General features: G+C 66.8%; 7 protein-coding genes across 7 annotated transcripts; 5 read left to right on the forward strand and 2 right to left on the reverse strand.

Annotated features, from left to right (window-relative positions):
* Positions 1-61: 61 nt before the first annotated feature.
* On the forward strand, positions 62-1,867 carry MJAP1_001597 (uncharacterized protein; the record flags this gene model as incomplete). The annotated part of the gene is made up of 1 exon (XM_060265550.1): positions 62-1,867. One exon carries the CDS (start codon positions 62-64, stop codon positions 1,865-1,867), a length of 1,806 nt encoding a protein of 601 aa, XP_060121533.1.
* A 37-nt stretch (positions 1,868-1,904) lies between these two features.
* Positions 1,905-4,184, forward strand: MJAP1_001598 (uncharacterized protein; the record flags this gene model as incomplete). The annotated part of the gene is made up of 1 exon (XM_060265551.1): positions 1,905-4,184. One exon carries the CDS (start codon positions 1,905-1,907, stop codon positions 4,182-4,184), a length of 2,280 nt encoding a protein of 759 aa, XP_060121534.1.
* A 54-nt stretch (positions 4,185-4,238) lies between these two features.
* Positions 4,239-6,662, forward strand: MJAP1_001599 (uncharacterized protein; the record flags this gene model as incomplete). Its single annotated transcript, XM_060265552.1, has 2 exons — positions 4,239-4,362; positions 4,390-6,662. The coding sequence occupies 2 exons, from the start codon at positions 4,239-4,241 to the stop codon at positions 6,660-6,662; spliced, it is 2,397 nt and encodes a 798-aa protein (XP_060121535.1).
* Positions 6,663-6,968: 306 nt separating this feature from the next.
* Positions 6,969-9,773, reverse strand: vps5 (Vacuolar protein sorting-associated protein vps5; the record flags this gene model as incomplete). The annotated part of the gene is made up of 1 exon (XM_060265553.1): positions 6,969-9,773. The coding sequence occupies one exon, from the start codon at positions 9,771-9,773 to the stop codon at positions 6,969-6,971; it is 2,805 nt and encodes a 934-aa protein (XP_060121536.1).
* A 66-nt stretch (positions 9,774-9,839) lies between these two features.
* MJAP1_001601 (uncharacterized protein) lies at positions 9,840-12,099 on the forward strand (the record flags this gene model as incomplete). Its single annotated transcript, XM_060265554.1, has 6 exons — positions 9,840-9,908; positions 9,931-9,997; positions 10,020-10,782; positions 10,805-10,871; positions 10,896-10,951; positions 10,974-12,099. 6 exons carry the CDS (start codon positions 9,840-9,842, stop codon positions 12,097-12,099), a joined length of 2,148 nt encoding a protein of 715 aa, XP_060121537.1.
* A 49-nt stretch (positions 12,100-12,148) lies between these two features.
* On the reverse strand, positions 12,149-15,810 carry MJAP1_001602 (uncharacterized protein; the record flags this gene model as incomplete). Its single annotated transcript, XM_060265555.1, has 2 exons — positions 12,149-12,155; positions 12,215-15,810. The coding sequence occupies 2 exons, from the start codon at positions 15,808-15,810 to the stop codon at positions 12,149-12,151; spliced, it is 3,603 nt and encodes a 1,200-aa protein (XP_060121538.1).
* A 149-nt stretch (positions 15,811-15,959) lies between these two features.
* Positions 15,960-19,482, forward strand: MJAP1_001603 (uncharacterized protein; the record flags this gene model as incomplete). Its single annotated transcript, XM_060265556.1, has 5 exons — positions 15,960-16,221; positions 16,244-17,809; positions 18,015-18,859; positions 18,882-19,192; positions 19,215-19,482. The coding sequence occupies 5 exons, from the start codon at positions 15,960-15,962 to the stop codon at positions 19,480-19,482; spliced, it is 3,252 nt and encodes a 1,083-aa protein (XP_060121539.1).
* Between the last annotated feature and the right edge of the window lie 104 nt (positions 19,483-19,586).

Raw genomic sequence — 19,586 nt, forward strand, 5'->3', positions numbered from 1 at the left:
CCTTGCCCCACCCCGGCGAAGGAGCGTGGCGCATCACGTGCGCTTCTTCCGCTCCTCGTCCATGTCCGTGCAGCGTGTGGGACGGCTGCTGCCCGGCGCCCTCGAGCGCCGGGGTATGTTGATGGCGCGTACGCGCACTGTTGCGATTGCTCCGATGGCGGCTGGCTTTGGCCCTGCGCGTGCTTTTTCGCTGTGGGGCAGCAGCGAGAACAACGAGGCGGCGCGCCGCGCCGTCCTCGAGCAGGTCTCGGAGGCCAAGTCGAACTCGGCGTTTGGTGCCGACAATTTTATGGAAGAGGCCAAGCACACCGCGACCTCGCTGAAGGAGAACTTGTCGTCGGCGAGCACCTCGATCCAGGACGGTCTGTCCTCGGCGGGCACCGCGCTCCAGAGCGGCTGGTCGCGCGCGAACGAGGCGAGCAGCCAGCTGGCGACCGACGCCAAGAGCGCCGCGTCCTCTGCGCAAGAGTACCTCTCTGGCGCGAATGCCTCGGTTGAAGAGGGCCTCGCGCGCGCGAGCGAGGCGGGCAGCTCGCTCGCCTCGAGCGCCAAGAGCGCCGCCTCTTCCACGCAGGGTTACCTCGCGAACGCGAACGCCTCCATCGAGCACGGTCTTGCGCGTGCGAGCGAGGCCGGCGGCGAGATTGCGTCGGGTGCCAAGGGCTACCTGTCGAGCGCCAACGAGGCCAGCGGCGAGCTCGCCGGCGAGGCCAAGGACGCCATGGCCTCGGTCCAGGAGCGTCTCTCGCACGCGAACCACAGCGGCGAGCAGCTGCTCAACTCCGAGGTCGAGGCGATCTCGGAGGCGTCGCAGCAGGCCACGACCGAGCTGACCTCGCTCGGCCTCGGCGGCTGGTCGCCGTCGGGTCTGCTGCAGCACCTGCTGGACAGCACGCAGTACCTGACGAGCCTGCCGTGGTGGGCGACGATTGTGCTGGTGACGTGCGGTATCCGTCTTGCGCTTGCGCCGCTGCTCGTCTACGTGCAGGGCAACTCGATCCGCCTGTCCAACATCCAGCCCCAGATGCAGGGCATGCTCGCCGACCTCGAGTACGCCAAGTCGACCGGCAACCAGCAGGAGATGCAGCGCTCAGCCGTGCAGGTGCGCAAGCTCCTGTCTGACAACAACTGCTCGCCGTTCCGCTCGCTGCTGCTCCCTGCGGTGCAGATGCCCGTGTTTTTGTCGTTTTACTTTGCCCTCGACGGCCTCGCCAAGGCCAAGCTCCCGGCGCTGACCACCGGCGGCTTTGGCTGGGTGCAGGACCTGACGCTCGCCGACCCGTACTACGTGCTGCCGATCACCTCGTCGCTCATGACGCTCCTCGTGCTCGAGACGGGCGCCGAGACGGGCACCACGGCGATGAACCAGACGTCGCAGGCACGCCTCGTCAAGAATATCCTGCGCGGTGTCACGGTGCTCGCAGCGTGGTTCGTCTCGGGCTTCCCCTCGGCCGTGCTCCTGTACTGGACGACGACCAACACCTTCTCGCTGCTCCAGCTCCTGGCGCTGCGCACGCGCTTTATGAAGCGCATGCTCAAGCTCCCGGAGCGCATCGAGCACCCGGTCAAGCCGAACGTCAAGCAAAAGTCGTTCATGGAGGGCCTGCGCTCGGGCCTCGCGAGCGGCAACGCACACCCGGGCTCGGAGGCGGCCGCCCGCCGCCCGCCGCCGGCGAGCCTGTATGCCCGCAAGGTGAATGAGGCGGACACGGTGACCGCCTCGCGCGGCGCCGCGCTCGACTCGATGCTCAGCGAGAGCGGCGCGCAGAAGCACGCCGCGCCGAACGCTGCGCAGGAAGAGGCCGCCGCCGAGAAGCAGTCGCGCGTCGCCGCCGCGCGCGAGCGCCGCCTGCGGAAGCGCACCTAAGTAGTTCCTGAAATTAGTCAGCTTCCTCGATGCGCTGATGGCCGAGCCGGTGCTGGACGACGGTCCGATCGCGGGGTACTTTGCCGCGGTGCACGGCGCAGGGGCAGGCGCGCCGCCGGACGGCGAGCAGGTGCGCGCTGTGCCGGCGGTGTCGGTGCGCGAGGCGTTTGCGGCGTTCCTCGGCGCAATCCGCACCTACTTCCAGCCGCACGACGACGAAGTGCTGCCCGAGAGCGAGTACGAGCGGGCGTACAATGTGGCATGGGGCGCCGACGACGGCACGACGTCGTTTGCAGAAGTGTTCAAGTATACGATTGCCACCTCGTTCCTGCTCACGCCGACGCTCTCGATATCCATGTACGGCGACGACCAAGACACACGGCCGCTGTCTGGCGCACGCGGCGACGCGCGCGAGGGGGGGCGGTACACGACGTACTCGGCAATCTCGGGCCAGCCGCCCCGCATGCTCTTTCACGCCGCCGTGGGCCTGTGCACGCTCGCGGCGATTGTGCATGTGAAGCAGATGGTGCAGATCTTGGTCAAGATGCACCTCGCGTTTCTTCTGCTGGCGATTGTCGTGGTCGAGCTCATTCGCATGGCCGGGCCCGACTTTCTCCTGGCGCTGCGGGGCGAGCGCCGCCTCGAGTGCTTCGTGTCGCGCCCGCCGAGCCAGACACGCCCGCGGTACCTCGCGGCAGGCGTGCCGCCCCCGGCGTGGGTCGCCGACGAGCGCGTGCGTCTGCAGATGCGCGCGCTGCGCCTCGTCAAGGACCTCGTCAAGGCCGCGCATGCAATGGACAAGAGCATCAATGCAATGCTCGCTGCGATCCAGGAAGTCGAGGTCGTCGCACGGGGCTATAGCCTCTCGAGTCCGCTGCCGCCCATCTCGCGCATCGAAGGCACGTCGAGCTCGCCGGAACTCGAAAAAGACTATGCGCCGTGGCAGGGGCCGTGGGTGCTCCCTGCGCCGTCGACGCGCACGTCGCCGCAGCGCCTCACACCGCTGCGCAAGGCGCTCTCGGAGCACGTCGAGCAGGCGTCGTTCCACTGCATGAACGCACAGCAGCGCCTCGCTCCGCTTGCACGCACGAGCGAGCTGGGGATTATCCAGGAGCTGCAGGAGCGGCAGGCCGCACTCGAAAAGCGAGAGAGTCTCTCGCCGGTCGGCACGCCGGGCGAGCGGCCCAGCGCGAGCCTCACGCCGCGGACGCTCGCGCTCTTTTCCCACGCGACGCCGCCGCGGCGTGCGCCCAAGTTCCAGCCAATGTCGCCCGTGCCGATGCACGGGCGTGCGATGCTCCCCACGTCCACGTCCGAGACGTTTTCGGTGGGCGACGAGCTCGCCGAGAGTGTCGGCAGTGCCGACGAGGCCGAGGAGCCGCTGCGGCGCAAGCTGCCGAAACGCAGCGACCGCCTCGCGTTGAGCCAGCTGCGCATGCGCTTTGAGCAGATGCACACGGCGCGTGTCGCCACGCTCTACTACCTCTTAGCGCTCGACTTTTCGATGCAACCGAAAAAGGGGATGCCGCTGGATGTGTACTGGGACGAGATTGTGATCCACGACGTACTGCAGCCGCTCGTGCACCTCTTTTCCGAGATCGGGCGCCAGATGGACGCACAGCTGCAGACGTCCATGGGGCTGCCGCACGACCCAGTGCACGCCGACGGCGCAACGTCGCTGCACAAGCACCTCGGCCTCGCCGACCGCATGACAGAGATGGGGCGCATGCTGCGCACGATCCAGTGCAAGCTCCAAGTGTGCGCCGAGGACGTGAGCGTCGCGCCGTTGCCTGCGCTGCACGGCACACCCCTTGCCCCCGAAAAAGGCGACAGAGACGTGCAGACACTCTTTGACAGTATGCGCCACGACCTCTTGGCCCTCTCGAACGAGTGGGAGGCCGGCCTGCGTATCATCCAGGCGGGCCACGCGCCGCAGGCGCCGGCGCCGGCGCCGGCGCCGGTCGGCCTGGACCAGACGCACGAGAGCGGCCACGAGATACCCGACGAGCCGAAAGAGGCAAACGAAACAAACTCCTTCTACGCAAGCACAGAAAAGGAGCAGGACACGACACTATCGGATCTATTGCTCCACGCGACGTCGCCCGCCCACCTTCCCCCGATCGGGAGCGAAGAGGTATACGAGGGCGAGGCGCCCGCGCCGGCGATCCGCACCACGCTGCCCCGTGCAGAGCGCATCCGCCTGATGCACGAGGAGCGCGCGCGCGCCGCCGAGGCCCAGAACGAGTCGCCGACCGCGATGGTCTCGGAGCTCAAAGACGTCCTCGCCCACCGCCGCCCCACGGCGCCGGCTTCATAGCACGTGGTACCACGTGGCCATAGACGCGACGTTCGCACTACGCGCCGAGCCTGCATGAACGGAAACGGGATCAGCGTCGCGAGTGCCGCAGGTGCGCCGATGCGGCGTATCGAGACACCATTAGGCCGCGGAACTGTGCCGATGGCACGCGCGGCGATACGCAGCGAGCCCATGGAACGTGCGTATTTTTTTTGTGCTGACGCAGCGCTCTACCTCGAGCCTGGACCGACCAACCGCCTGTACCTCTCGCTCTGCTCGGGCATCCCGTCGCAGATGGACTGGGCTCTCGCACGGCTCTGCTCGTATACGCAGCAGCTGGGCGACCGCTTCCAGCTGAGCGACTACCCCGGCCTGGACGAGGCGCTGGTGCGCTGGGTCAAGCGCCTCGGCCTCGCGCTGAGCGGGGCACCGCGGCACGAGTGGGACGAGGACGCGGACCAGTACGCTACGGCTAGCAACTGGCAAATCGATTGCGGTATTGGCGCGCCGGGCGATAACGGCGGCATGGGCCTCGCGGCCTCGAGCGTCGCCTTGTCGCGCCCGTGGAAACCGACGCAGAACCAGCCTAACTTTGCGCCGCAGCGCGTCGCAAAGGACGCGGCGCTGCTGCAGCGTGCGCTCGCAGCGACGCTCGTGCTGCGCAACACGGTGCTCAGCGCCCAAAACGCCGCGCTGCTCACCGTCGTGCCGGGCGTCCTCCAGGTGGTGTTTGACGTGGCGCGCCATACGCTCGACGCCCACCCTGCGCTCGCGCTGGACGCGTGTGCAGACCTCCGCGTGAATATCTTGGACGTGCTCGAGTCGCTCGCGCCGCGCATCGTCTTGAGCGACTTTGTCCGCACCGCGTACGCGTCCAACGACCAAAACGAAGCGCCGACGCGCACCGAAGACAAGGTCTTTGTCTTGCTGCATACGCTTCTGCATACGACGCGCGACCGTGCACTGCTCCTCGCGAGTCTGCGCTGCCTGCGCGCCATCGCCTCGAACGAGGCGAATGCGCCGCAGTGGATCGACGCCACGCCGAACCTCGCGCCGACGCGCCTCGGCATCACGGCGCGGTGCCTCGCGCTGCTGCCCCTGACACAGGACCCGGAGCTGCTCGAGGCAGCGGTCGACCTCTTGTACCAGACGGTGGCAACCGGCGAAAATGCGCTCTTGCTGGGCGCACTGACGCTAAAGGACGTGTGCGACGTCGGATACGGCAGCGGCCTTGCGCGCCGCGCGCTGCAAGAATCCGACGAGGTCGAGGCAGAGAGCGTGCCGCTCTTGCACGCGGTGCTCACGTACCTTGTGCGCAACCTCGCGCTGGGCAAGACGGTTTGGGAGCGCGACACGCCACTGGCGGCCAACACCACCGCGCCGTGGGCGGCCGCCGTGCCGAGTGCGGCGCGCGCGCGGCGCCAGCGCGAGCGCGAGCGCCGCCAGCGCAAGGAGCACGCATCGCCGCAGGAGCGTGCGCGCTGGAAGGAGCTCACTTCCGACGAGCTCGAGCGCCTGCGCCGCCTCGACGAGCCGGAGCGCGGCATCGAGTGGATGAAACTCTTGTTCGAGTGCGACGCCCAGGGCGAGGTCACGCAGATGGAGTTCTGGATCGCGTACCGCGACCAGTTTACCCCGATCGCCGCCGAGGGCGGCGCGCCGCTGCAGCCCGCTGCGAATCTCATCCGCAACGTGTCGCAGACCTTTCCCGGCGCCGCGGCGATGGTCATTTCGCCGACCGCCGGCGGCCAGCCGCGCTTTATTATCCGCGGCATCTCGCTGCGCGAGCGGAGTACGCCGCCGATCGCATGCCACTGGCAGGGATGCCCGGCGCCGCAGGTAGGGACGTGGGACATTGTCCGCGAGCACCTTGCGGTGCACGCCGAGGCCGCACGCGACGGGCAGTGCTGGTGGAAGGACTGTGCGTACCGCGTACCGGCCGACGACGCCCGCCGCGCGGCGCTCCTTTACCGCCACGCGCTGACGCACACGCCGCAGCCCGTGGTCATGTCGCCCACGCCGACGGGGCCTCCGGCGCAGGGCACGGTCGAGAACCCAGGCGTGATCACGTTCGTGGTCGAGCGCACGCCGTCGGTGCCGAACGCGACGCCGGGCGAGGCGCCGCTGCCGTGCGGCGTCGCATTCCTCTCGGCACTGGTCCTGCGCTTTGTCTCACGCACCGCACACACGGTGCTCGAGAGCGCAGGGCGGGGGTGCCCGCCAGAGACGTACGGCGGCGCAGTGTCTGCGACGCCGATGCCGTCGGAGGGCGACGAGCGGTTCGGGTGCCCGGTGCCGCGCTCCGTGCAGGACGCGGTGCAGGACGCAGTGCAGCAGGGACCGACGCTCACCGCGCGGCACATCCATGCGGCGGCGGGCATTATGGACGCGCTGGCAGGAGCCGAAGAGACCATGGTGCAGACGGCGCTCCGGAATGATATTCTGTGCCGGCTCATCAACGACATCCTCGTAGCGATTCGGCCGGTGAGCGACAGCTAGTCTATACAATGTATACTATACATTCTGTCGTTAGTCTGCTCGTGGGAAGGGGGCCATCAGGGAAAGAGTTGTCTGTCACGTAGGATCAGCAGTCTAACATATGTGATCACGCCGAAGCGATAATCCTTTGGCCCCTGTGTGATACGTACAGAGATCTGGCGTTAGCGTGCTCGAGGAAAGGGGCCATCAGCAAAATGTTGTCTTCAAAGAGATCAGGCTAACATATGTGCTCGCCGAAGCGAAAAACATCCTCTGGCCCCGGTGGGTACGTACATGTGGTATATGCGCAAAGCGCTGCGTCGAGCGTCAGGCAGTGGACTGCACGGCGGTCGAGTCCGCGGTCGCCTCGGCAGTGGGAGGGACACCCGGCTTTTCCGTGGCAGGGACGTCGGGCTCGGTATGGTTGGATGCCTCGCTTTGAGGGGCATCGCTAGCCTCGGCTTTGGGGCCATTGCTAGCCTCGGTCTCAGGACCATGGCTAGGTGCCTCGACAGGTGCTTCGCCCGATGCCTCGACCGGTGCCTCAACTTTGCCAGCCGCCTCGCTCTCCGCACCCTTTTCGCCCTTTCCCTTTCCACGCGACGCATGGCGCTTCACGATCGCCTCGCAGTGTGCCAGCTCGTCCATAGTCTCTTGTTGCACGGTCTGAAAGGTGTGCACGTACTCGGCGAGCGCCGCACGCAAGTCGGCGACCTTTTCGCGCTCAAAACGCTGCATCTCTGCCTTGCACAGCTGCGACACGTCCTCAAACCGCGAATGGAGCGCAGCGGCAAGCAGCTCGGCACTTGACAATGCATGCATCTGCGCATCGAGGTGCCCCACATTCGAGCGGCGGTGACGCGCCTTGAGCTTGTTCAGGTCGTCGTGCGCACGCTGCCACGCCTGCCAGACATCGATGCGCGTCGCAAACGCTTTGCGCACGTTGCCAATCAGCCGCTCGTACTCGTGAAAGACAAGGCCAAGGACCTGCGCCTCGTGCGTCGCGAGCGCAGACGACGCGTCGGCCGCACGCTTCTTCATCTCGGCGAGCGCGCCAAAGCACGTCGACACGCCGCGCGACAGCGTGCCGCCAGACAGAGCCACGAGGCTTTTGTACTGCCCCTCTTGCGCCGCCGCAAGCTCCTGGCGGCTCTGCGCAAGGGTCTGGATCGCTGCCACGACCGACGCAAGGCGCGCCTCGAGCTGGGAAAGATACTCTTGCTGCTGGTTGAACCACTCGTCCGTCTCGCGGAAGCGCGAGGTGCTCAGCGACTGGCTCCAGCCGAGGTAGGTCTTTTGCTCGGGCGTAATGACCGCGCCTTTGACCTGGTCGCGCGCCTTGATATCGGCAGCAAGGTTGGGACTCTGCAGGAACATGAGCAGGTCCTCGTCCTTTTGCAGCAAGGGGTGCTGCAGCATCTTGTGCAGCGCCTGCTCAAGCGCACGGCGGCGGAACTCGACCAGCTCGGGCGCCATGTTGTTCAGCTTCACCTTTTCGGGAATCGAGGGAACAATCACACCAGGGTGGTTGTGCACCATGGCGGCGTGCAGCCAGCGGAATTCACTGTAGCGCCGCAGGGCAGAGAGCTCGTTCTTTTCGATCCATTTGGCGTCGGTCGTGACACGCACCGTGTAGACGACATGCGACGAAACGCGGTCGCTCACACGCTGCGGATTGCAGACTCGCACCGCGAAGCTCGCCGCCGGCTCGGGCGGGGCGGGGGTATCGGTCGGCGAGGGAGTACCGTAGCGAGCCTCGTCGTCGTCAGGCGACGTAGCTTCGAGCGAGGCCGCGTCTTTTGGGGGAGGGGAAGGGGCATCAGAAGCATCATTAGGGTCGGAAGCGAGGTTTGAGGCATCAAGAGTGTTCTTGGCAGTTTCAGGAGCGTCGGGAGCGGCAGGCGCATCAGGCGCATCAGGCGCGTCAGGCGCGTCAGGCATGTCCTTGGCGGCGTCAGGCGCATCAGGAACATCCTTGGCGGCGTCAGGCGCGTCCAAAGTCTTGGCATTATTCGCATCCGAAATAGCTTCCGATTCCGTCGCATTCGACGCCGCCACGGCCCCGCTAGGCGCATCCTGGTCCTTGGCCTCGGCATCCGCCGCAGGCTCGCTGTGGTTGGGCGTATCGTCCGCAGTCGCCTGCACGCCCTGTGCCTCGTCACTTTCGCCATGGCCGTCCTTGTCCTCCTTCCCCTCCTCTTCCTCCTCGCTCTTTGGGGGCCCACGCCGCCTAAAGTAGTCTTCCCACCAAGCCTCAAACTCGACGCAGGACACGTCGATGCCCAGCGCCGTGGTCGCACTCGTATCGAGTTTGCACCGCCCAGGGCGCTGTGTCGACGCATTCGGATCCGCCTCGTACTCTGGCTCGAGGTGGTCCGCTGACACGACCTGCTCGCCGCATGCGCGGTTCCACGCACGCGCCATCACGAGGCACATGTCAAACTTGGACATGGCCTCTTCGGCAGAAAAGTGCAGCAGCTTGGGCACCTCCTTTCCACGCTGGAGCTCACACAGCGCCACAAGCGCACGCGCCACATCGGCAACATTCGTAGGGTACCGAATCGAGTGTGCATCCACCGTGCGGGGCGCATCCGAGAGCAAATTTCCAAGAAGTACATTGACCGCCGACTCGGCATCGTACGTCGTCTCGCCGTACAGGACCGGCACACGTACGCTGGTCGTCGGCCCCGGTGCATCCGCAACGACCTTTTCCGCATCGCACTTACTGCGTCCGTACGCATTGAGCGGATTCGGTTCCGCGTCGGTCGCATACGGCGGGTTGCGTCCGTCAAAGACATAGTCGGTCGACAGGCTCACGAGGTACGCCGGGGGCGAGAGGCCTCCGCAGATCCTGCCGAGCGTCGCCGGCACCTCGACGTTCAGCGCCTGGGCTGCGTCTGGTTCCTTTTCCATCACATCCGGCCGCCGCTCGGCCGCGGTGTGGATCACCGCATCGGGCCGCACCTGCGCCACGAGCGCCTCGACGGCCGCCGCGTCGGTCAGGTCCACCCTCGCAAGGCGGTCATTTGCGCGTGAGAATGCAATACCGGTCACCTCGTGCCCGGCCTGCTCGGCGGCATGTACCACCGCGCGGCCGAGCAGCCCCGAAGCGCCCGTGACCAAAAGCCGCATCGAAGCAGGAGGAGAGCCGGTCCGTGTCACAATGTCACGTGTCACTACCACTGTTGTGTGGAGGTGATGATCGCCGAGGCGTGGGACGCGGCGGCGGCCGCGTGTGCCGCGCAGCACAAAGGGGCCGTGGACGACGTGCGTAGCGTATCTGACGTAGGCATGGACGTGTTTGGTTGCGGTGTTTGATCCCCGCGAGCCGGCGCAGCTTTCGGTGCGGCAAAGTGGTACGTGCCCCGACTGACGCAGCGCCGATCCAGGCGGCCGTCGCATCGGTGGGCCAGAGCCCTGCGGAGGCTGCAGCGTGGTACGTCGACCTGTGTGAAGAGGCGTATGCGAAATACTGCGCGACGGCGCTGGAGCCGCTCGCTGCCGGCGCCAATGGGCAGGAGCATGTGCCTGGCGCGATCCACGCGTGCTTTGCGTGGCTCTGCGAGCGGTACGCCATGCTAGGTGGTGCGGAGCACGGGGGACTGTGCCTGCCCGAGGCCGGCGCTCCGCTGCTTCTGCGGTGCCAGACGCAGTTTACGCTCGCAATGCACGGCGCAAGGCTCGAGGCGCTCCCGGCCTACTTTGGCCATGTACTCCGCGAGACGCATGGCACGATCCTTGCGGACCCATCTGGCGTGCAGGTCGCCGCGCAGCTGCGTGTGCTCGGGCTTGCGACGCTTGTGCAGGGTATGCTAACGTCGACGGCAACGCGCCTCCTGGAGAACGCCGTGCGGAGAGAAACGGGCGCAAGCACGGTGCGCCTCGCGCAGACGCTGCAGTACGCCGCCTTTCCGGCGATGCACGATATGTTGCAGCACCAGCTCATGCCGGCGCTTACGGCGCTGCTGGATGCGCGGCCACACGGCCTGCCGCTCGCCGATGAGGCGCCGCGCGACGTGTGGGATGTGAGCGTGTCGCATATCCACGACGAGTCGATGCGCACGGTCGCGCCTGCGCCTGACCACGAGTCGCTGTACCTGCGCCTCGAGTACGGGCTGTCGCGCGCGCTCGGCCATGTGCGGTACGTTGTTTTTCTTACGCAGGCTGGCGCAGCTGTACGAAATTGTGGGAATGTATCCCAGGAGCCGTGGGGCGCTGGGCGATCTCATGGTACGTCGCCGTGCTCTCACCCAGGCGTGGCTCGAAAAGTCTGACGAGCGCGTAAACATTGCCGAGGCGTTCTCTGCAACGTACGTCCTTTTGCTCACCCAGCCTCAAAGCACGCCTGCTGCACCCCGGTGTGGACACGCATGCGATCCTCGTGTACTATGTGAATATTGTCTATGCGCTGCGCCTCGTCGATACCTCGGGTGTGATTTTGTCGCAGGTGCTGCCGCCCGTGCAGCGGTACCTGCGTACGCGCCCTGATACCATCCATGCCGTCGTGTCGGCGCTGCTCGGCGACGACCCCTCCTTCCAGCTCTTGCGTATGGAGCTCGCGAGCGCCGGCGCGTCGCTCACGACGAGCCATGCGCGCGCCCAGGAGGACGAAGAGGCGCAGGCACGGCCCGAGTACTGGACGGATCCGACGTGGGCGCCCCGCCCGGTCGACGCCGGCCCCGAGTTTGGCCAGATGCGCTCGCGCGACGTGATCGACCTGCTCGTGTCGATCTTTGACGACCACGCCGGCTTTATCCGCGCGCTCGAGCAGCATACCGCGCACCAGCTCGTGCGCACGCAAGACTACGACACGAGCCGCGTGCAGCGCAACAATGCCATCTTTAAGCGGCGCTTTGGCGAGAGTAGTCTGCACCACTGCGACGTGATGCTCGCGGATATCGCGACGTCGGCCGGCCACGACGCGCACTTTCACCGGGCGTGCGACGGGACGCTCGCCGCGACGCCGGCCACGGCCGTGCACCCCCTGGTCATCTCGCGCCAGTTTTGGCCGGAAATCGATACGCGCACCTTTACGCTGCCAATCCGCCTGGCCGACGCGCTCGACGCATACGCGCAGCATTATGCGCGTGCCGAGCGTAAGCGGCGCGTCAAGTGGCTGCCGCACCTCGGCACGGTCGACGTCGAGGTCGAGATGAGCGACGGCCGCCGCATCCAAGCGTCGGTCAGTCCGCTGGAAGCCGCTGTCGCAGAGCTCGTCGCGGGCATGGGCGTTCCTGCGGAAGCCGGCGCAGAAGACGCGATCGAGACGGACGAGAGCGACGGCCCGGCGCGGCCCAAGCCGCGTATCGTCACCGCCGATAATGTCGCATCCGCGCTCGAGATCGACCGCCAGACGGCGGTCGCCGCGCTCCGCTTCTGGGCGGCGCACGACGTCCTCGCCGAGCTCGCCGCGCCGGCCTCGGGCAGTTTCGCGGTGCAAGAGCGTGCGATTTCGTAGCTATCCACTTGCTGTCGGCTCGCCCAGCAAGCCGTGCAAGAGACTATTTTCACGTACTGTACGCACCAGGTCCTGCCCGGTGCATGCAGCGCCGCGCTGTACCAGGGTATTGTACCGGCGCATTCCCTCGCTGCGGTCGCCCTCGCCAAAGAGCGCCGTGTGCAGCACATGCTCTGCGAGCGTGTGCACGGCGTTGTGCATCGATGAGGCATTATCTGCCGCGTCGATCGCCGCGAGGCGCTCGCGCAGGAGGCGCGCGAGAAAGTGCGCGGTCTGGCTGTCGGCCAGGTACAGCTGGAGAAGAGTGGGGCCCGTGTCCGGGGGACAGTGCTGCAGCGCCAGCGCAGGGCGCGCGGTATGCGCCTCGGACGAGAGGGGCAGCGAGCGCGGGAGCGCCTGCCACGGCCCACGCGCCGTCGACGTCGGGGGATAGAGCGGGGCATTCGCGCCGAGGCGCACAAACACCAGGTCGTGCTCGCCCGGCGCCGTGCTGCACACGGTAAACTCGGCCGTGGCGGCGTGCGCAAAGGTGAGCACCGGGGGATCAAAGTACAGGTCCTTGCCCTGAAGCTTGATGCGCAGGTCTGCGTCGGGCGCGTCGAGTGCGACCGAGATCGGCGCCGAGGGCACGCCTGTCACGAGCCCCTCTGCGAGCGCTGCGGCGTGGAAGACGATGCGGCGGGGTGCGTCGGACGCGGCGGCCTGCGCGAGAGGGCACGTCTTGATCGCCATAAAGAGCTCGCGCAGCTCGCGATCGCTCAGTGCATGGTGCGCGTCCTGTTCGCGGATCGCCTGCACAAATTGGTCGAGGAGCAGGTTGGGGTTGCGGCGTGCAAAGAGACCCGGCGTATTGGCATCGCCGTGCAGCGCATCGTTGAGCGCGAGCAGCGCAAACGTGACGTCCGTCGCGAGCTCGAGCGTAAAGGTCGGTGGAAGGTCTGCACGGTTGCTGCGCAGCCAGTGCGCGGCAAACGCCAGGAGCATCACCTCAAAGTCGTTCAGCGCCGTAGGGAAGCGCAAATCGAGAAGGAGCACACGCAGCGCGGCCTCGAGCGAAAGGCCGCCGAGGCGGTGCTGCGCGACGTACGCCTCGAGCAGCGGGCGGTGCGCCGGCTCGTACAAAAAGTGCGAGAGGGACGTGCGGGAGAGTTCGGGGAGCAGGTACATGAGCCGCGCCTGGCTCTCGACGTCCACCGGGCGCCTCAATTCGCGCAGGAGCGCCGGCAGCGCCGCACCAAGGTGCGCCTGCAGCGCGTCGAGGTGGCGCAGCGCCACGACACGGTCCGCGTCGGTGGCCGCGGAGCGCACCACCGCGCCCGGCACGAGGCGCGTGTGCCGCAGCGGCAGAATCGCCAGCGGAACGTACCCATCGCCGAGGTCCGGTGTCGAGTGCAGCTGGCGCAGCATGTACGCCGACAGCTCTTCCGGGCTTGTCGGCACATTCATGGGCTTGGCAAGCACGAGCGTATCAGAGAAAATGTACAGGTAACGCAGCTTCACGTACGCCTCGCCGGCAGACTGCAGCACCGGCATCAGGCGCAGGAGGCGCCGCGGGGGATCGAGCGCCATGCCGTACGGCACTTCGGCCGGAAAGCGCGCTAGGACCGCCGTGCTAGACAAGGACAGCTCCGTGCAGAGGCGCGCGAGAGCAATCGTGCTCGTCGGCAGCACGACGGTGCGCGCCGCGATGCTCGCCGACTCATCGCCCTGCAGACACACGATGCCCGAGCGCACCGGCTCGGGCGTTGTGCGTGCGTCCGGCGTGCGCGCAATCGTCGCCGCGCGGCCCTTGTCGGCGAGGCGCGTGCGCGACGTCTTGCGCCGCAGCGAGCCCAGCAGACGTGCGCCGCGGCCCTCCTTTTTCGGGGGATCGGCAAGCGGCGGCGCGTCGCTGCTGTGTGGCGCGCTCGCGCTGCGCGGCGACGGCACGAGCATCGGCGACGACCGCCCGCCCCCGCTCACGGACCGTCCCGAGCGATGGCTCGGCGTCCGCGGCGAAAGGAGCAGCGGCGCCTCGAGCTTGTGCATGTCGTCCAGCGGCGAGGCGCTCGGCACAGGATCGTGCAGTTCGATGCGCGGCTTGTTTGGCTCATGCAGCGCTGCGCCGTGCAGCATGCCATGCCACGTTCCCATCGCCGGCGAGTCGGGGGTCGAGTAGGCCCCAATCGCGAGGTGCGGCACTGTGAGTGCAGGCACGCGGCGCGGCGCCTCGGTGGGCGGTGCAGGCAGCGGCTTCTCAGCGTGCGTCGGCGTGCGCTCGAGCGCGGTGCGCGGCGAGTTGTCCGGGCGCGGCGAGCTCCCGAGCACAGCGTCCGCTGGGAGGGGGGACAGGAGCGGCGTGTCGCGCGCTACGCCGTCCACCTGCTCGATCCCGAGGCCCATCGGCGCAGGGCGGCTCGGCATCGTGCCGGTGCGTGCGATCGGCGTGCTGGGCTGCACCTTGCCGAGCGCCTGCAGCGCCTCGGTGCCCGGCTTGGCGCTCGGCGCAGCGGCGCTGCCCGCGCTCACGGCCCGCGCGAGGTAGCCCGCACCTTTGCGTGTGCGCCGCGCCCGCGCCTCGCGTGCCTCGGCGTCGAGCTGGCTCGAGAGGCCTTGGAGCATGTTGAGCACCTCTTCGTTCTCGGCCGGTGCATGAGCAGGGCCCCGAAGCGAGGCGCTGGCACGCGCCCGCTGTTCCTGGGTATCCGTAGTCTGTGTCGAGGAAGACGAGTCGGAAAAGGCCGAGTGCGTCACGTCCGAGCGGAGACGCGCGGCAGGCTCGGGGACCGGCCGCGCTTTGTCGCTGTCGGCCCGCAGGCGGGCGTAGGCGTTCTGCACGTTGCTCGGCTCGTGCGGTGCCGGCTGGTTCGCAGCGGGCCGCGGCACGAGCTTGGAGCGCGCAGACGGCGTCGTCGGCGTCGAAGGCGCGGTGCCTTTGCGTGCGTCTCCGTTGCCCTCGCGGCGCACAATCTTTTGAAACATTTGTTTGCGTGCGACCTCGCGCGCGGACACGGATCGCATGAGCGTCGCGCGCTTGGGGTCGCGCGGCGGCGTCGCTTCTTCCTCCTGCGTAGCGTCCGAGGTATCCGACTCGATCGATACGTCCCCCGCCGATGTCTGCGACGTGTCGCCGAGCTGTGCTGACCGCGCCTCGTTGACGCTGCGCACAAACGCAAACATGTCATTGTACGGCACAGGCGTCGTGGCGCCCATGAGTTTTTGCATCGTATAGGCACGAGCCACACGCGAGGTTGCGCTTGCCGACGCGGAGCGCGAGAGGCCCGTCGTCTTGCGTTCCTGCAGAATCTTGCGGCGCAGCTGGTCGAGCGACGGCAGGGGCGACGACTCGCCCGGGTGCGGCGTCGTGAGCTGGTCCGACGAAACCGACCGCTGGACGTCCCCGGAAGGCGACGGCGTGAGCCACGGCGTGGTGCGGGGCTCTGAGCCTTCTGAGTATACGCTTCCGTCTATATCGTGCATCACCGGCGCCGCAAGCATCGGCGGCTGGAGCTGCACGACCTGGGGCGCAGCGTCGACCTTGTGTACGCGGACACTCCGCGGCGAGATTCGCCGTATTTCGCGCTGCGATGCGGCGCGGCGCAGCTTGGCAATCGCGTCCGTCCGCGCGGACCCGCTGCCGCTTGTAGAGCGCAGCGTCTCGGGCGATCCAGCACGCACGCCAGGCGGCGTAGCGCCGAGCCGCCCACGCGGATCCTCGCCCGCAGCATTCATCGCGTCGAGACAATCGCTGCACGGCCACGCGTGGCGCTGCGCTGCGCTGCAGCCCCTGCACGGCATTACGCCAAGCAGGCCCCAAAACATGTCATGCATGTGTGGAGCCCTGCTGCGCCAAGGTGTGGAGCGTGGGGCAACGGCTTGTCATGGAGCGGCTGCCGCTCGATGTGCGCGCCTGGTCGCAGCCGCTCGTGCTCGAGTGGCTGCAAAACCTAGAGCTTGATCAGTACGTTAGCCAGTTCGCCGAGAATGATATCGACGGCGAGGCGCTCGTGCTGCTCGACGACGACGCCTTGCGCGACCTCGGCGTCGCGTCGATCGGCCATCGTGTGACGCTCCTCGAAGAGATCTACCGCTTGAAAGAGGCGCACGGTGTGCCGCTCGAGCCAGGAGACTGGGTACCTCAGAGTATGTTGCTGCGCTGACCCAGACTACGAGGTGGCCGACGCCGTGCCGCCGTACCTTCACGCAATGCTCCAAGAGCGAGACGATCGTATCGCGGCGCTCGAGGCGCGCGTTTCGCAGCTGAGCACGAGCCTCGTTCGCCTGCGCGAGGACGTCGTGGGACTCACGCGTGCTACTGATCGGCCGGACGTCGTGGCGCAGGCGCCGGTATTTGACACGAGCCATGCCTCGGCACCGACCCGCTTGACGGGCATCGCCTCGGCGCCGAACGCGTCGCCGAGCTACATGACGCCGCGTGCAAGCTCCCCGTACGGGCGACCCCAGACGCGGGGGCGCACTCCCGTCGCACATACCCCCGAGACACCGTATATGAGCGTGCCGCGGCGACTCGATACGGGCGATTCGCACGCTCTGTCGCCGTTCCGTGTGCCGACAGCCGATGCGACGGACCGCAGCGCACCGCCGCTGCGCCTCGTCGGCAGCCTGTCGCCGATCAGCGATGCGGTCGTGCAGATGCTGCAGGCCTCTGGCGCAGACGTGCGGCCGACACCGGGCGATGAGCAGGCGACGGTCGACGACCCGGTGAGCTTGCTGCTCACTGCCGCGCTGCGCAAGTACCATGTGCGCGAAGACTACCGGTCCTTTGCCTTATTTGTGCACTACCATACGACCGATCGGTGCTTGTCGTACGAGGAGAAGCCGCTCGTCGTCGCGCACCAGCTGCGCGAGGCAGGGCACCAGCCCTACTTCAGCGTGCGGCGGCTCAAGGATGTCGAATCGCCCGTAACGCTCGCCGAAAGGAAGCTCGAACTCCGCCGCCGCGAGGCGGGCCGCGCGCTCAAGAACGAGGCAATGCGCGCGCGTGCGTCCCTGGTCGATCTCGAGGAGCCTGTGAACAACATACACGTGTACAGCGTGAGCCACTTGTTGTCCTGGCCTGAGCTCAGCGGAGGGCTCGGCGAGCAAGCGGTGCGCAACGCGCGGCTCATGGGTCCCGCTTCGGGGCTGCAGAAAACGCCACCGCATACGTACACGTACGCGCTCGCGATCTATCCCTACGAGTCGGAGCGCGAGGACGAGTTCGACGTGCAGGCCGGCGACGCGTTCATTGTCCTTGCCAAGGCCAAGGGGTGGTGGGCGCTGCGCCGCGACTCGGTCGCCGACGGCCAGGGCGACATCTACTTTCCAAAAGATGCCTCGCGCCCGGGCCAGCCGCCGTACCTCGAGATCTGGACGGGATGGGTGCCGGCCGGGTGCCTGCTCGAGACGTCGCGCCCGGTGGCCGACCTGCTCTTTGCGCAGGCCGGAGGGCTCATTTCGCCGGCTGCGAGCATCGCGCGCTCGACGCTCGCCGCCGGGCCGAGCACGCCGACCAAGACGCTGCGCGACGAGCTGGTCCACGCTCCGATTCCGTTGTCGATCGTCCTCTCATCGGGCACCTTTGGCACCATGCTCGCCGACTTTGAGGCGCCGGACGGGCAGTTGCGTGTGCAGGCCAACGAACGCCTGCGTGTATTCAAGCGCCACAACCACTGGTCGTACTGCATCGTGGACGGGCCGTCGCCCGCACGTGGATGGATTCCGAGTTGGTGTACGTCGCTCGACTGACCCAGATATCTCGCGCAGGCTCGCGCCGCAAGAGCCACGCTCCTTGAGTGCGGGAGAAATCAATACACGGCGTGCAGCTCCGCCCATACGCCAAGCCATGGTACGCTCCATAACCTACGGCGCGGGGCCGGCACCCGACCCATAGTCCCTCCTTCGTTCCTACCTCCACATGACGCTGCGCCGCTCAGTGTTGCTCGGCGCGGCGCTCGTCGCGCTGGCCTATGCGCACGGCGGGCACCACACCCCGGTGAATGTCGTGGAAGAGAAAAAGAAGCCGGTAGACGCCGCGCTCTGGATTCATATTGCGCTCGAGGCGACTGCGTGGGCCGTGCTGTTTCCTTTGGCTATGGTCCTCGGCCTGGTGCGGCATAAGCTCCACGTACCCCTGTCGATCGCGGCGGTGGGCGTCGCGTTCACGGGATACTTTTTTGGGAGTCACCATGGTGGTAGGCAGTTTACGCACACGGTCCACGGCACCACAGCAAGTCTCTTGTTTGTCGTGCTGCTCGTGCAGGCCGTGTGCGGCGTCTACCTCAAGCTGCACCTGTCTTGGCGCCTGGAGCAGTACATTCGCCCCGTCGTCCTGCGCGTGCACGGTTTCTTGGGACGCGCATTTCCCATCATTGGCTGGACACAGATGGTGTTTGGCATTGCGACGCTGCAGTCGTGGTGCAACGGCGGACACTTGGGCCAGTGCCTCGCGCACTATATCATGGGCTCGGCATTCGCCGCTTATTCCGTCATACTCTTGATCATGCTCAAGTGTGCGGTGGAATGGCTGCGCCGCCGGGGCGTCTCGCAAGAGTACCTGGACAGCTGGGTAATCCTGCTGTGGGGCATTGTCAACACGTTTACCGAGCACCACGGCGGCCCGTGGACACACAAGGACCTGCAGCACACGCTCATGGGTGTCCTGTGGTGGGCCGGCGGCGCCGTCGGTGTGTGGCTCAGCAGGACGGGCAAGCGCACCATCTTTCCGGCGATCATCATCGCCATGACCGGCTGGGGCATGAGCGGGCATGCACAGGCTCTGGTACGTTGCGCCACTCACACAGATGATTTCCACGCATATTCATGGCCTGTTTGGCTACGCGTTGATGGCCGCAGGCATCTGCCGCATCATCGAAATCTGCTTCGTGCTGCACGACCGGCCGACCGGCGAGGAGCCGCGGGGGAGCGAGGACACGACCTGGTTCAAGATCCATGCGTTCCAGTACATGCCTCCTTTCCTCCTTGTGGTCTCGGGCATCCTCTTTATGAGCGCAACCGACGAGGAAATGCACTGGGCGGATGCCAAAGGCGTCGACCACGTCACCTGGGGCCTGATTGATTTCTCCGTCGCATTCGTGCTGTTCCTCTGGATGAAGTGCGTTGTATGGCTTACACAGCATTCTTATCGACACCTACGTTGGCTACGGCGGGCGGTACGGCCTGGCCGGGGGGGCGTCCATCGAGACGCCCAGCGCGCCGCGTGCCGGAACGTGGACCTACGCCAGCCTCGCTGCGACACAGCCCGAGACGCCGCATACCCCGCAAGGCGACGAGTCCATTCCTATGGATGCCTATAGACCACCGCAACCGGCCGCGTCGCAGCCCGAGCACCATGTGCTCTTTGACGAAGACGACCCGTTCGAGGACCCCGAACTGGTAAAATAGCTTCCCCACATTGATGACAAATGGGCCATTTTCTTAAGTCCGGTGGCGACGCGAAGAATGCCGCGTGGCCCTTCCTTCGTTACAATGTTCTGGAACCGTGCGCG

This window comes from Malassezia japonica, chromosome 2 (assembly GCF_029542785.1).
Source record: "Malassezia japonica chromosome 2, complete sequence".
NCBI lineage: Eukaryota > Fungi > Basidiomycota > Malasseziomycetes > Malasseziales > Malasseziaceae > Malassezia > Malassezia japonica.